This window comes from Pelophylax lessonae (genome assembly GCF_965119305.1).
Source record: "Pelophylax lessonae genome assembly, contig: HAP1_SCAFFOLD_108, whole genome shotgun sequence".
NCBI classification, from domain to species: domain Eukaryota; kingdom Metazoa; phylum Chordata; class Amphibia; order Anura; family Ranidae; genus Pelophylax; species Pelophylax lessonae.
Window position 1 is genome coordinate 313,938 of NW_028120139.1, and position 15,714 is coordinate 329,651.

The 15,714-nt window shown below is 50.5% G+C and overlaps 1 protein-coding gene across 1 annotated transcript in view; it reads left to right on the forward strand.

Annotated features, from left to right (window-relative positions):
• Positions 1-14,852, forward strand: part of LOC309543493 (rho-related GTP-binding protein RhoG-like) — a 71,946-nt gene extending 57,094 nt beyond the window's left edge. The window contains exon 2 of the mRNA XM_082275970.1: positions 14,014-14,852. Coding sequence (XP_082132096.1) covers positions 14,042-14,614 — 573 coding nt within the window. The 5' untranslated portion in view covers positions 14,014-14,041 and the 3' untranslated portion in view covers positions 14,615-14,852. The remainder of the gene's footprint in view (positions 1-14,013) is intronic.
• Positions 14,853-15,714: the final 862 nt, after the last annotated feature.

Consider the following 15,714-nt stretch of genomic DNA (forward strand, 5'->3'; position numbering starts at 1 on the left):
GGTGAAAGCGGAGAGTCTCTGGAAGTGAGTGTCCCTCACTGATGAGTACTTAGGGCACTGTAGCAGGAAGTGGCCCTCGTCCTCCAGGACCCCCTGGTCACACTGCTGGCACAATCTTCTCTCCCTGGGTTTGTAGGTCTGTCTGTGCCGTCCTAATTCCATTTCCAGGCTGTGGGTGCTCAGTCTGTACAGGCTCAGAGTCTGTCTGTCTGTGGGTGCTCAGTCTGTACAGGCTCAGGGTCTGTCTGTCTGTGGGCGCTCAGTCTGTACAGGCTCAGGGTCTGTCTGTCTGTGGGCGCTCAGTCTGTACAGGCTCAGGGTCTGTCTGTGGGCGCTCAGTCTGTACAGGCTCAGGGTCTGTCTGTCTGTGGGCGCTCAGTCTGTACAGGCTCAGAGTCTGTCTGTCTGTGGGCGCTCAGTCTGTACAGGCTCAGGGTCTGTCTGTCTGTGGGCGCTCAGTCTGTACAGGCTCAGAGTCTGTCTGTCTGTGGGCACTCAGTCTGTACAGGCTCAGAGTCTGTCTGTCTGTGGGCGCTCAGTCTGTACAGGCTCAGAGTCTGTCTGTCTGTGGGCGCTCAGTCTGTACAGGCTCAGGGTCTGTCTGTCTGTGGGCGCTCAGTCTGTACAGGCTCAGGTCTGTCTGTCTGTGGGCGCTCAGTCTGTACAGGCTCAGAGTCTGTCTGTCTGTGGGCGCTCAGTCTGTACAGGCTCAGAGTCTGTCTGTCTGTGGGCGCTCAGTCTGTAAAGGCTCAGGGTCTGTCTGTCTGTGGGCGCTCAGTCTGTACAGGCTCAGGGTCTGTCTGTCTGTGGGCGCTCAGTCTGTACAGGCTCAGGGTCTGTCTGTCTGTGGGCGCTCAGTCTGTACAGGCTCAGGGTCTGTCTGTCTGTGGGCGCTCAGTCTGTACAGGCTCAGGGTCTGTCTGTCTGTGGGCGCTCAGTCTGTACAGGCTCAGGATCTGTCTGTCTGTGGGCGCTCAGTCTGTACAGGCTCAGGATCTGTCTGTCTGTGGGCGCTCAGTCTGTACAGGCTCAGGATCTGTCTGTCTGTGGGCGCTCAGTCTGTACAGGCTCAGGGTCTGTCTGTCTGTGGGCGCTCAGTCTGTACAGGCTCAGGGTCTGTCTGTCTGTGGGCGCTCAGTCTGTACAGGCTCAGGGTCTGTCTGTCTGTGGGCGCTCAGTCTGTACAGGCTCAGGGTCTGTCTGTCTGTGGGCGCTCAGTCTGTACAGGCTCAGGGTCTGTCTGTCTGTGGGTGCTCAGTCTGTACAGGCTCAGGGTCTGTCTGTGGGCGCTCAGTCTGTACAGGCTCAGGGTCTGTCTGTCTGTGGGCGCTCAGTCTGTACAGGCTCAGAGTCTGTCTGTCTGTGGGCGCTCAGTCTGTACAGGCTCAGGGTCTGTCTGTCTGTGGGCGCTCAGTCTGTACAGGCTCAGAGTCTGTCTGTCTGTGGGCACTCAGTCTGTACAGGCTCAGAGTCTGTCTGTCTGTGGGCGCTCAGTCTGTACAGGCTCAGAGTCTGTCTGTCTGTGGGCGCTCAGTCTGTACAGGCTCAGGGTCTGTCTGTCTGTGGGCGCTCAGTCTGTACAGGCTCAGGGTCTGTCTGTCTGTGGGCGCTCAGTCTGTACAGGCTCAGAGTCTGTCTGTCTGTGGGCGCTCAGTCTGTACAGGCTCAGAGTCTGTCTGTCTGTGGGCGCTCAGTCTGTAAAGGCTCAGGGTCTGTCTGTCTGTGGGCGCTCAGTCTGTACAGGCTCAGGGTCTGTCTGTCTGTGGGCGCTCAGTCTGTACAGGCTCAGGATCTGTCTGTCTGTGGGCGCTCAGTCTGTACAGGCTCAGGGTCTGTCTGTGGGCGCTCAGTCTGTACAGGCTCAGGGTCTGTCTGTGGGCGCTCAGTCTGTACAGGCTCAGGGTCTGTCTGTCTGTGGGCGCTCAGTCTGTACAGGCTCAGGGTCTGTCTGTCTGTGGGCGCTCAGTCTGTACAGGCTCAGGGTCTGTCTGTCTGTGGGCGCTCAGTCTGTACAGGCTCAGGGTCTGTCTGTCTGTGGGCGCTCAGTCTGTACAGGCTCAGGGTCTGTCTGTGGGCGCTCAGTCTGTACAGGCTCAGGGTCTGTCTGTCTGTGGGCGCTCAGTCTGTACAGGCTCAGGGTCTGTCTGTCTGTGGGCGCTCAGTCTGTACAGGCTCAGAGTCTGTCTGTCTGTGGGCGCTCAGTCTGTACAGGCTCAGAGTCTGTCTGTCTGTGGGCGCTCAGTCTGTACAGGCTCAGAGTCTGTCTGTCTGTGGGCGCTCAGTCTGTACAGGCTCAGAGTCTGTCTGTCTGTGGGCGCTCAGTCTGTACAAGCTCAGGGTCTTTCTGTCTGTGGGCGCTCAGTCTGTACAGGCTCAGGGTCTGTCTGTCTGTGGGCGCTCAGTCTGTACAGGCTCAGGGTCTGTCTGTCTGTGGGCGCTCAGTCTGTACAGGCTCAGGGTCTGTCTGTCTGTGGGCGCTCAGTCTGTACAGGCTCAGGGTCTGTCTGTCTGTGGGCGCTCAGTCTGTACAGGCTCAGAGTCTGTCTGTCTGTGGGCGCTCAGTCTGTACAGGCTCAGGGTCTGTCTGTCTGTGGGCGCTCAGTCTGTACAGGCTCAGAGTCTGTCTGTCTGTGGGCGCTCAGTCTGTACAGGCTCAGGGTCTGTCTGTCTGTCTGTGGGCTCAGAGTTTGAGGGTGCTGCCTGTTCCATACTCCTCCTACTCCTCATTCAGCCTTTTAGGGGTACAAACAATAGTAATTGGGGCCTAGTGTGGTTTTGTACGTGTGAGATACATACACTTTTTTTGATCATATTTCCTATTCCGCTATTCAATAAAAAAACCTTTGGGGATCAATTAAATTGCGGGATAGTCTGTGTCGGTACGTGTGAGATCCACCTTTCCAAGTTTTTGGGGTTCATCTCATACTTCTGAAGATTTGAGGGTGCTGCCTGTTCCAAACTCCGACCTACTCCTCATCCAGCCTTTTAGGGGCACAAACAATAGTAATTGGGGCCTAGTGTGCTTCTGTACGTGTGAGATACATACACTTTTTTTGATCATATTTTCTATTCCGCTATTCAATAAAAACCTTTGGGGATCAATTAAATTGCGGGATAGTTTGTGTTGGTACGTGTGAGATCCACCTTTCCAAGTTTTTGGGGTTCATCTCATACTTCTGAAGATTTGAGGGTGCTGCCTGTTCCATACTCCTCCTACTCCTCATTCAGCCTTTTAGGGGTACAAACAATAGTAATTGGGGCCTAGTGTGGTTCTGTATGTGTGAGATACATACACTTTTTTTGATCATATTTTCTATTCCGCTATTTAATCAAAACCTTTGGGTATAAACAATTAAATTGCGGGATAGTCTGTGTCGGTACGTGTGAGATACACCTTTCCAATTTTTGGGGCACATCTCATACTGCCGAGGATTTGAGGGTGCTTCATTCTGCCTACTGCCTGTTCTGAACTCCTCCTACTCCTCATCCTGCCTTTAGGGTACAAAAAATTGTAATCGGGGCCTAGATTGTGTTTGTACGTGTGAGATACACCGTTTTGTAAAATTTGTCCTATTCCGCTATTCAATATACACCCTGTTTGAGTGTAAAAAATTAAATTGCGGGATAGTCTGTATCGCTACATGTGAGATACACCTTTTTAAATTTGTTTGGCGCATCTCCTTCTACCGCCGAGGATTGCAGGGCGGTTCAGTTTGCCTCCTGTTCCCAACTCCTCCTACTCCTCTTCCTCATCCTGCCTTTAGGGTACAAAAAATTGTAATCGGGGCCTAGTTGGTGTTTGTACGTGTGAGATACACCGTTTTGTAAAATTTGTCCTATTCCGCTATTCAATATACACCCTTTTGGAGTGTAAGAAAATTAAATTACGGCATAGTCTGTATCGGTACGTGTGAGATACACCTTTTAAATTTGTTTGGCGCATCTCCTTCCACCGCCAAGGATTGCAGGGCGCTTCAGTTTGCCTCCTGTTCCCAACTCCTCCTACTCCTCTTCCTCATCCTCCCTTTAGGGTACAAAAAATTTTAATCGGGGCCTAGTCTGTGTTTGTACGTGTGAGATACACCGTTTTTTTATCCTTTTTCCTATTCCGATATTCAATACACACCCTTTTGGGGTAAAAAACATTAAATTGCAGCATAGTTTGCATATTTGACTGTCAGATACACCCGTGCGATACTGTTGTTGTTTTGTTCCGCTATTTAATAAACACCTTTCTAGGGCAAGATCATAAATTACAGAAATATGAGGAGACCGTCAAATAGGGGCCGTGGCCTGGGTCGTGGTGCTGCTGGTAGAGCTCCTGTTGCAAGCAGAGGACGTGGTCGATCTGTGCCAGCTACACGCACAAGTGAAACACCTTCCTCAAGTGTTAGTAGGCGACAGAACCTGCATCAGTATTTGGTAGGGCATCATACGCCTCTAGAAGTGATGAGGCCAGAACACAGAGAGGCGATAGTAGATTGGTTTGCTGCTGACAGTGCCTCCAGTTCCTTCACATTGTCTCCCACCCAGTCTACTGCAGAAAGGTCAGAGTTGGCACCTGCAGCCGATGTCCAACCGTCTTTCACCTCACCCCCTTGCAAATCAGGCAAGCAGTCTGAGCCCCAAGCCATACAGCAGTCTCTTCTTCTTTTTGAGGACTCTGTCAGCAGGGTTTCCCAGGGCCATCCACCTAGCCCTGCCCCAGAAGTGGAAGAGATTGAGTGCAGCGATGCCCAACCACTCATTTCTCAAGATGAGTACATGGAAGGATCATCGCAGCACGTCTCCGATGATGACGAAACGCAGGTGCCAACTGCTGCGGCGTTCAGCATTGTGGAGACCGACAAGGAGGGCAGGGGTGAAGACTGGGTGGAAGATGATGTGGAGGACGATGAGGTCCTCGACCCCACATGGAATGAACGTCATGCAGGTGACCTGAGTAGTTTGGAGGAAGAGGCGGTGGTCGCACAGAGCCACCAGCACAGCAGAAGAGGGAGCAGGGTGCAGAAGCGGAGCGCCCGTGCCCTAGACACTACGCCTGCTACTGCCCAACGCAGCAAGGGAACGAGCGCACCAAAGTCAGCTCAAAGGAGTTCTCTAACGTGGAAGTTCTTTATAAAATGTGCTGATGACAGGACACGAGTGGTTTGCACCCTGTGCAATCAGAGCCTGAAGCGAGGCATAAACCTTCTCAACCTGAGCACAACCTGCATGATCAGGCATCTAAGTGCAAAGCACGAGCTGCAGTGGAGTAAACACCTTCAAAACCAAGAAACGTCTCTGGCTCATCCTGCTTCCTCTTCTGCTGCAGTCTCGGCCGCTCCAGCCACATCTGTAGCGATACCGGCACCTGCCACCCCGCAAACAGAGGATCTGTCAGCAACACCACCACCTGGGTCACCAACCATCTCCACAATGTCCCGTGGAAGCGTTCAGCTTTTCATCTCCCAAACACTTGAGAGGAAGTACCCCCCTACCCACCCGCGATCCCTGGCCCTGAATGCCAGCATTTCAAAATTCTTGGCCTTTGAAATGCTGTCATTCCGTCTGGTGGAGACGCACAGTTTTAAAAACCTTATGTCGGTGGCTGTCCCACAGTACGTCGTGCCCAGCCGCCACTACTTTTCCAGGCAAGCCTTCCCTTCCCTGCACAACCAAGTGGGGGAAAAAATCAGGTGTGCACTGCGCAACGCCATCTCTGGCAAGGTCCACCTAACTACCGATACGTGGACCAGTAAGCACAGTCAGGGGCGTTATATCTCCCTAACGGCACACTGGGTAAATGCAGTGGCGGATGGGCCTGAGGCGGATAGCAATTTGGCGCATGTCCTTCCACCACCGAGGATTGCAGGGCGCTTCAGTTTGCCTCCTGTTCCTAACTCCTCCTACTCCGCTTCCTCATCCTCTACCGCCTCCTCATCCGGACAGCGTAACACCTTCACCACCAACTTCAGCACGGCCAGGGGTAAACGACAGCAGGCAGTTTTAAAACTTGCCTGTTTGGGGGACAAACCACACACCGCGCAGGAGTTGTGGAGGAGCATGGAACAGCAGACAAATGAGTGGTTGCTGCCAGCGAGCCTCAAGCCCGGCCTGGTGGTGTGCAATAACGGGCGAAATCTCATAGCAGCTCTGGGCCTAGCCGGTTTGACGCACATCCCTTGCCTGGCGCATGTGCTGAATTTGGTGGTGCAGAGGTTCCTTAAAAACTACCCCGATATGTCAGAGCTGCTGCAGAAAGTGCGGGCCATCTGTGCGCACTTTCGGCGTTCTCACCCTGCTGCTGCTCGCATGTCAGCGCTGCAGCGTAACTTCGGCCTTCCCACTCACCGCCTCATATGTGACGTGCCCACAAGGTGGAACTCCACCTTGCACATGCTGGAAAGACTGTGCGAGCAGCAGCAGGCCATAGTGAAGTTTCAGCTGCAGCTCTGCGGAACAGCACCACTTCACCACCAATAACTGGGCCTCAATGCGAGACCTGTGTGCCTTGTTACGCTGTTTTGAGTACTCCACCAACATGGCCAGTGCCGATGACGCCGTTGTCAGCTTAACTATCCCACTTCTATGCCTCCTTGAAAAAACAATTCGGGCGATGATGGAAGAGGATGTGGCACAGGATGAGGAGGAGGATGAGGAGGTAACATTTCCAAGGCTTTCAGGACAGTCATTCGCAAGTGGCTCCGAGGGTGGGTTCCTGCACACACAAACGCCAGGGACACAATTGTCCAGCAGGGGCACAGTTCTGGAGGATGAGGAGGAGGAGGAGATGGAACCATGTTCACAGCAGGGTGGCACCCAGGCCAGCTCATGGCCATCACTGGTGCGTGGCTGGGGGGATACAGAGGACACGGACGATACACCTCCCACAGAGGACAGCCTTTCGTTGCCTCTGGGCAGCCTGGCACACATGAGCGATTACATGCTGCAGTGTCTCCACAATGACCGCCGAGTTGCCCACATTCTAACTTGTGCTGATTACTGGGTGGCCACGCTGCTGGATCCCCGTTACAAGGACAACGTAGCGTCCTTAATTCACTCACTGGAGCGCGATCGCAAGATGCGCGAGTACAAGCGCACGCTGGTAGACGCCATGCTGCTGGCAGTCCCACCTGACAGCGGGGCCACAGTGGAAGCACAAGGCAGAGGAGGAGGAGGAGGAAGAGGTCGCCAACGCAACCAGGGCACCGCCAGCACCTCAGAAGGCAGGGTTAACATGGCCGAAATGTGGAAAAGCTTTGTCAGCACGCCACAACAAACAGCAGCACCAGCAGCTCATATGGAACGTCTTAGCAGGAGGCAGCATTTCGCCAACATGGTGGAGCAGTATGTGTGCACACGCCTACATGTACTGAATGAGGGGTCTGCCCCCTTCAACTTCTGGGTCTCCAAGTTGGGCACATGGCCTGAGCTTGCCCTTTACGCCTTGGAGGTGCTGGCGTGCCCTGCAGCCAGTGTATTATCTGAACGGTTATTTAGCATGGCTGGGGGCGTTATAACAGACAAGCGCAGCCGCCTGTCCAGAGACAACGTGGACAAGCTCACGTTCATTAAAATGAACCAGGCATGGATCCCACGGGACTTTTCTGTACCTTGTGCAGAATAGCGATGGATACCGACCTTACCCACCCATTGTTCCATTTTTGCTCTTTCTCACTCTTTTGGGGTGTACCCTCATTTAAAATTTGTGAAAAGAAGCAGTGTTGGCTACCTCGTCCTCCTCCTCAGGGCCAGATTAATGTAGGGGCTATTGGAGCTGCAGCTCCAGGCCCCTACCTTTATATAGGCCCCAGGTTGGCCATATTCACTGTTACCGCTCTTCTGTCACTTGTAAACACAGAAGTCTGGCTTCTATGCTCGCTTCCCCAGGCAGCTCCCTCAGAACCTCCCCACACAGCACGAAGGCTGGACAAGGAGGGACAGTTGCCGATGCATGGATGTGTTTATGGGCTTCAGAGACAGCATCCCATGTGGAATTAGGCATGCATGGCTGCACCCTTCCTCCTCTGGGTGCATGCCAAGGCACGGCCCTTAAGGCCCTTCAAAATCCTCAGCACCAAGCCCATGATGCTCTTAATCCGGCCCTGGTCCTCCTCCACCGCCGCTTCCACCTACACCGCCCATAGGTGTGCGCAGCCTATTGCATTAGGGTGTGCACCCCAAAGTTTAAATACACATGCATGTGTTTGCCTACATGTACATGGCCCCGATACATTACTCTTCCTGCTGGCAAAGAGAAATAGAGCAGAGCAGGTCCGAGGGAGATCTTTCCCATCTCCTCACTGGCAAACAGAGCGATAATGCTATGTGCCCTAGGTGATTAGGGTGTGCCCAGGCACATCCGGCACACCCTGTGCGCACGCCTATGACACCGCCATATCCACCACCACCTCAACCTCCCTCCTACTCCATATGGGCCTCGTCCTTCAGAGATGAAGAACATTGTTTTATTTTTCTGTTTTTTTTTGTTGTTTTAAGTTATTTCCCTATCCACATTTGTTTGCAGAGCACTTGCCATGCTCTTAACAACGTTTTGCTGCCATTTGCAGCACTCTAGCCCTTTCCATTGGTGTTTTAGAGCCATTTTAGTGCCTGAAAGTTCGGGTCCCCATTGACTTCAATGGGGTTCGGTGTCCGGGAAAAGTTCGGCAAAAGTCCGGGACACGGACTCGGACTTTTTTTTAAAGTTCGGCCGAACCCGCTGAACACGGACATCCAGGTGTCCGCTCAACTCTATTTCTGAAGAATGCCATTGGCTATCCTCAGGTCGCTGTTGTCGGGGTCTCTGTGTTGTTATTGGAGGCTGTCCGTAGGGTGTTCCTTAACGCTTTGCATTCTTTTTCCAACTATTTATTGGATTGTTTGTTGGGTGTTTTCTTGCAGTTGGCTTTTTTCAGCTGGGCTGTTTCTTCTATGGTGTATAGTATATTATATTATTATATGGTGTATAGTATATTATATTATTATATGGTGTATAGTATATTATATTATTATATGGTGTATAGTATATTATGGAAGTCTTTTGCTGCCTTCTTCACCCCTTGTGGGCTTACCTCATAGGTGTTGTTTTCAAAGTTTTCAAGATGTCTTTTAATGTCGGGTCTGTCCGCTACCTCTCTGTATTTTGTGGCGGACTGTTTTGACCATTTAAATGATGGTGGTAGGTTGCTGAGAGAAGCCTGGTGGAATGTGACAGATAAATTGATGGTTTGGACTGCTTCAGTTGGTCAGACTTGTAACAGATGCATGTCATCAGCTCAAACACCTGTCTTCCATTCATTGTAAATTATGTTGATTTGCTCACCTATTGTTTACTGTGGGTTCTCAGTATTTACACTATAATAATGTATATTATATCTTGTTTTACCTTTGGTGCCGGCAGTCTGGGCTTCCAGGCTGACTTAAGTATGCTGAGCTAATTAGCATGTGAAGGATAACCTTGTCTAGATGGGATTAGCCATGAGTCAGCTGTACCTCGTTAGCTATTCATTGTGTGATGTTTTGGGTAAATATTTATGTAGTGACCGACCTACTTCTAAAGGGCTCTTTCACACGGTCCGCTCTGTCGGCGGATCCGTGTTGCTCAGCGGGGATCGCTCCGTCTCCGCTTGCAGTGCAGAGAGGGAGGTGTCTCAGCCCCCGCTGCCCTCTATGGGGGATCAGATGAGAGCGGACCGCTTGTCCGTTCTCATCAGATCCGATCCGATTACTGAATGGATGGAAAAATAGGGTTTCCATCCGTCCAGATTTCACGCACAGGATCGGATGCGGATGGCAGCGGGTGTCAGCGGAGGTGTCTCCGCTGACACCCGCTGCCCCATAGAGCTGCATGGTGGATCCGATCAGATCCGCCTAAAAAACTGACAGGCGGATCTGATCGGACCGCCCGTGTGAAAGAGCCCAAAGTGTATAAAAGTCTGTTTCTTTTTTAATAAAGGAGTTAGTTGTTTCCAGTATACAAGCTAAGTGTCAGGCTAGTTTTGTATGACAGCGTCTGGGATTTGATATCCATGTTCATGACTGAGAGGAAGCCGTATACTGACGGAAGACCACAAGTACAGTGTGGGTCTGAGGTTCCGTTACAGCATAGTCTACCACACTGCTGCCTACATGGGAGTTTAACGTGTATCTTCCCAGAGAGTCTCCCTTGGTACGGCCCTTTGAGGATTTTAGAGCCCCAGACTGCGGCACAGATTCAGTAATTTTCTTCCATTTTTGTTGATTGTACTGTCATAGCTGTTTCTTTGTATCAACTCGTGACCGTAATTTGCAGGGCCCAATATGTACGTGTCACCATCAGAACTTGTATAGTCCTTTTCTCTTCCTGTCCTAGCGTTGAGGTCTCCAAAGACGAGCACTTGGCCCTGGGATTGGAAGTGGGTTACCTCACCTTGTAGGACCTCATAAATATCTGGTCTGAAATCTCTCTCTCTCCTCTCTCTCTCCTTTCTCCTTCTCCTTCTCTCTCTCTCCCTCCTCTCTCCTCCCTATCCCCTCTCTCCTCTCTCTCCCCTCTCTCCCCTCCCTCTCCCCCTCTCTCTATCCTCTCTCTCCCCTCTCTCTCCCCTCCCTCTCCTCTCTCTCCCCTCCCTCTCTCCTCTCTCTCCCCTCTCTCTCCTCTCTCTCCTCCCTCTCCCCCCTCTCACCTCCCTCTCCCCTCCCTCTCCCCTCTCTGGCGATACCACATGTGTAACACTTTTTCACAGCCTGGCCACATACAGAGGCCTAACATCCAAGTAGCACTTTACACAAAGTTGTCCATTTATCCACTTTAAGACTGGGCCTATTTTTGACACTTGGTGTTTACAAGCTAAAATCATTTTTTTTGCTAGAAAACTACTTGGAACCCCCAAACATTATATATTTTTTTTTAGCAGAGACCCTAGAGAATAAAATGGAGATCGTTGCAATATTTTTTATCACACCATATTTGCGCAACAGTCTTCCAAATGCGATTTTTTTGAAAAAAATTCACTTTTTTGAACTAAAAAATAAGAAAACAGTAAATTTAGCCCATTTTTTTTCCATAATGTGAAAGATAATGTTACGCCGAGTAATTAGATACCCAACATGTCATGCTTCAAAATTGCGCATGCTCACAGAATGGCGCCAAACATTGGTACTTAAAAATCCCCATAGGCAACATTTTAAAAATTTCTGCAGGTTACTAGCTTAGAGTTACAGAGGAGGTCTAGGGCTCAAATTATTGCTCTCGCTCTAACGATCGCGGCGATACCTCACATGTATGGTTTGAACACCGTTTACATATGTGGGCGGGACTTGAGTATGCGTTTGCTTCTGCGCGCGAGCTAACGGGGACAGGGCGCTTTAATTTTTTTTTTTTCCCTATTTATTTTATTTATTATTTTTTTATTTTTACACAGTTTAAAAAAAAAATGTTTTGATCATTTTTATTCCTATTACAAGGAATGTAAACATCCCTTGTAATAGAAATAGGCATGACAGGTCCTCTTTATTGTGAGATCTGGGGTCAAAAAGACCTCACACCTCACAACTACACTAAAAAAGAAAAAAAAAAAAATTGTTGAAAGAGGAAAAAAAAAAGAAAAAAAAAAGCGGCCCTTTAAACCGGTTGCTAGGCAACGTCTTTTGACGTAGCTCCGGTCCTCCAAGACCATAGAGTTGAGTGAGGGCCATCTTGCCCTCACTCGACTTCCTGTCTCTGAGGATCCGGGACCGGATAGTTTTCCCCGCTGCCGGCGGGTCCGGTAAGCTGGGAAAACGTCTGGGACGCGGCAGGAGGGGGGGGGCACCTCTTCCCCTGCACCGTAAGGGTAATTCCGCGGCGAATCTGCCACTGGGACCACCCTTATCTGAAAGCCGACCGCCCGCCGTTTCAAAAAATACCGGGGTTATGGGGGCTATCTGCTGCCATAACCCCAGTATTTAGCTTTTAATGGCCGACGCATATAGTCGTTAGGCGGTCAGTAAGTGATTGCATGTATATGGCAAACAGGTGACGATGACTGATGGGGTGACAGGTTACGATGACTGATGGGGTGACAGGTGATGATGACTGATGGGGTGACAGATGACGATGACTGATGGGGTGACAGGTGACGATGACTGATGGGGTGACAGGTGGCGATGACTGATGGGGTGACAGGTGACGATCACTGACGGGGTGACATGTGACGATGACTGATGGGGTGACAGGTGACAATGACTGATGGGGTGACGATGATTGATGAGGTGACAGGTGATGATGATTGATGAGGTGACAAGTGACGATGATTGATGAGGTGACAAGTGACGATGATTGATGGGGTGACAAGTGACGATCACTGATGGGGTGTCAAGTGACGATGATTGATGGGGTGTCAAGTGACGATGATTGATAGGGTGACAGATGACGATGATTGATGGGGTGACAGATGACGATGATTGATGGGGTGACAGATGACGATGACTGATGGGGTGACAGGTGACGGTGATTGATGGGGTGACAGGTGACGGTGATTGATGGGGTGACAGATGACGATGACTGATGGGGTGACAGGTGACGGTGATTGATGGGGTGACAGGTGACGATGACTGATGGGGTGACAGGTGACGATGACTGATGGGGTGACAGGTGACGGTGATTGATGGGGTGACAGGTGACGGGCGATGGTCACTGATGGGTGACAGGTGACGGGCGATGGTGCACGGCGGTACTGATGGCAGTCTCTGGTGACCGTTGAACTTTAGGCTACGTTCACATGTGAGCGTAGCGATCATGGGCAGAATCACTGCGATTCCGCCCGCGATCCGGAAATCATTGCAAATGGCGGGACCCTGTGTGATGCCCCTGATTTGCAATAGCACTCCAAACGCTGTGCGATGTTGCTGCGATTTCCGCCTGCCGAATCGCGGTAACATCACGCAAACAACGCATGATGCCCCAAAGAAGCTCTTGTACCTTTTTTGGACGTCATGCGATGTTTGTGCGATGTTACCGCGATTCGGCAGGTGGAAATGGCGGCAACATCGCACAGCGTTTGGGGTGCTATTGCAAAAAACGGGCAACGCACAGGCGTCCTGCAATTTGCAATGATTTCCGGATCGCGGGCAGAATCGCTGTGATTCACATGTGAATGTTATGGGTGTCAATTTCTGGGCACTGATGAGGTGACTGTTGGGTGACAGGTGACATTGGGGGGGGGCTGAGGACTGTGTGGGGGGACCTTTATTTGTGTGATTTTACTTTGTGACATGTATACAGAGCAGTAACTCACTATTTCTGGCTCTGCTCCCCTCACACTGGAAACTGTAACAGTGAGTTACTGCTCTTTGTTTACATTTTGTGATCGGCTGTGAATGGATTCACAGCCGATCACATAGTAAACAGTCACTGTCAGTGACTGTTTACTACCGCCGGTGACAGCTGTGTTCCTACGGAACACAGAGCCACCGACATGACCGCGCTGCGCGCTCCCGATCGCGCATGCGCGGTCATCTTCCGGGCTTCGCTATTGTGATCGGCTGTGTCATTGGAACACAGCCGATCACGTGGGAAACAGCCATGCCTATTGGCTGTTTCCCCCCTGCCGGTGACCGGCTGTGTCCCAGGGACACGCCGACACCGGCAGTGCACGGCGGCGCGCCCGCGATCGCGCGCCTGCCCTGCATTTCCTGCAGACGTCATATGACGGCGGGCGGGCGGTAAGTGGTTAAAGAGTCTCTCCTTGATTCAAATGACTCTGACTTCTACTGGAGGAGTGAGACTCCGCAGTATTTTGGGGAGATTATTAGAATTATTATTATTATACAGGATTTGTATGGTGACAACAGTTTGCTCAGCGCTTTATGAGGGCAGACAGTCCAGTTACCATACAATCCAATACAAGGAGATCTTCCTGCTGGTACCCCTGATCATTATAAGGAAGCCAGTTGGTTGTCCATCCCCCACCTAAATGATATATTGGTTTTAGGTATTCTTATCCTTGTGAGATTTGTTCGATGTTGAAGTTTCGTACACCTGACTTCATTCTTTGTTTTTTTTTCCAGGTTGCTGAGATTGGACAGAACAGAAACCATGGAGAGCATTAAGTGTGTTGTAGTCGGAGATGTAGGTGTTGGGAAAACAAGTCTTCTCATCTGTTACCAAACCAAGACCTTCCCTGATGATGAGTTCATCCCCTCTGTGTTTGATGACTACACTGACCAGATTACAGTGGATGGAAAGACCGTGAGCCTGAACTTGTGGGACTCACACGGCAATGAAGACTATGACCGACTAAGGCCATTGTGTTACCCCCAGACCAATGTCTTCATCATCTGCTTCTCCATTGCCAGTCCTCCATCTTATGAGAACGTCACACACAAGTGGCATCCTGAAGTGCACCATCATTGTCCTAACGTTCCCATCCTCCTGGTGGGCACCAAGAAGGATCTAAGAACCAACCTGGGTGTTATCAACAAGCTAAAAGAGCAGAACCAGCTCCCGATCACCCACCAACAAGGCGTCAGCTTGTCGAAGCAAATCCACGCAGTGAAGTACATGGAGTGCTCAGCGCTGAACCAAGAAGGCATCCAAGAAGTTTTCTCAGAGTCAGTGAGAGCCGTTCTCAACCCAGTAAAAAAGAAGAGTCCATGCCTCCTACTGTGAAAAGAAGATGCCTCCAAGATGATGATCTGGTCACTGGGACCTCCTTGTATTGATCTCAGATCATGGGAATTGGTCCTGAAGAACCACAACCTACATAGACCGACAAAGACCGATATTACAGACTCTTCTATGAGTTCCTTATGTAAAATGTTCATTAGACCAAAGAAACCCCAGATGGAGATGAATATTTCAGACCTCCAGCAATATCTTCAATGGTTTTGTCTGTTCCGGTGTTGGGCACAATCTGCTGCCCAGAATATATAATAAATAACCGTCATCATATTTCAGTGTCAACCCTTGTCCTTGTCTGGCCACTCTCTCCAAGGAGTCCATTGTTTCTAGAACTGACTCACTGTTTGCAGGGATATCCCCCCCCCCCCCTTCAACAAGTGCATCAACATCTTCAAGGGCCCCAACTTAGCCAGCAGAAGACTAACCTTAAAGACTGAACACAAAGGACCTGCTATGAGCACAATTTACAGCATATTCATATTTCTCTGTTTCCAGAGGGCCTAGGCCTAACTTCCTCACCTCAGGTGTCCTCAGCCCTTACCGGCATTGCTACCATACTGTTGTTGCCCTATGCCACTCATTTATTGGGGAGAGCCACAGTTTATTCTGGTTTGGGGTGAACCTAAAGTACCATATCAATTAAAGCCTTATTATAGTGAATGCTATGAGGAAATCCTTGTTGTTATACTCTGCTAGTCTGAACATTACTTGACAATATGCTTTGTTACTTTGCCACGATGTCTTGGGTCTCATTTCAGGGTGATTCTAAGATATTATCTCAAACGATTAATCTCTACCTATTGACATGCATACCTGAGGTGTCAGTGGTGCTGAGGAAGAACAGAGGACCCGACATAACCAGAGGCTCCTGTGGGGGTAGATGTAACGGAAGTGTAGGTAAGACAGAACGCACATGGAGAGCAGGAGTGCCAACAAAGCCTTTTATTGAACGGTAGCGGGTATGTTCACAAAGAAAGGGCCAAACAAAGGTGCCCAGGGTCAGACCCAACGTGGGTAGGACAGAGTTCCAGATAACAGGGTTAGTCCGTAACAGGGGCTCCCAATAGAATGGGCAAAGTCCTGCGAGG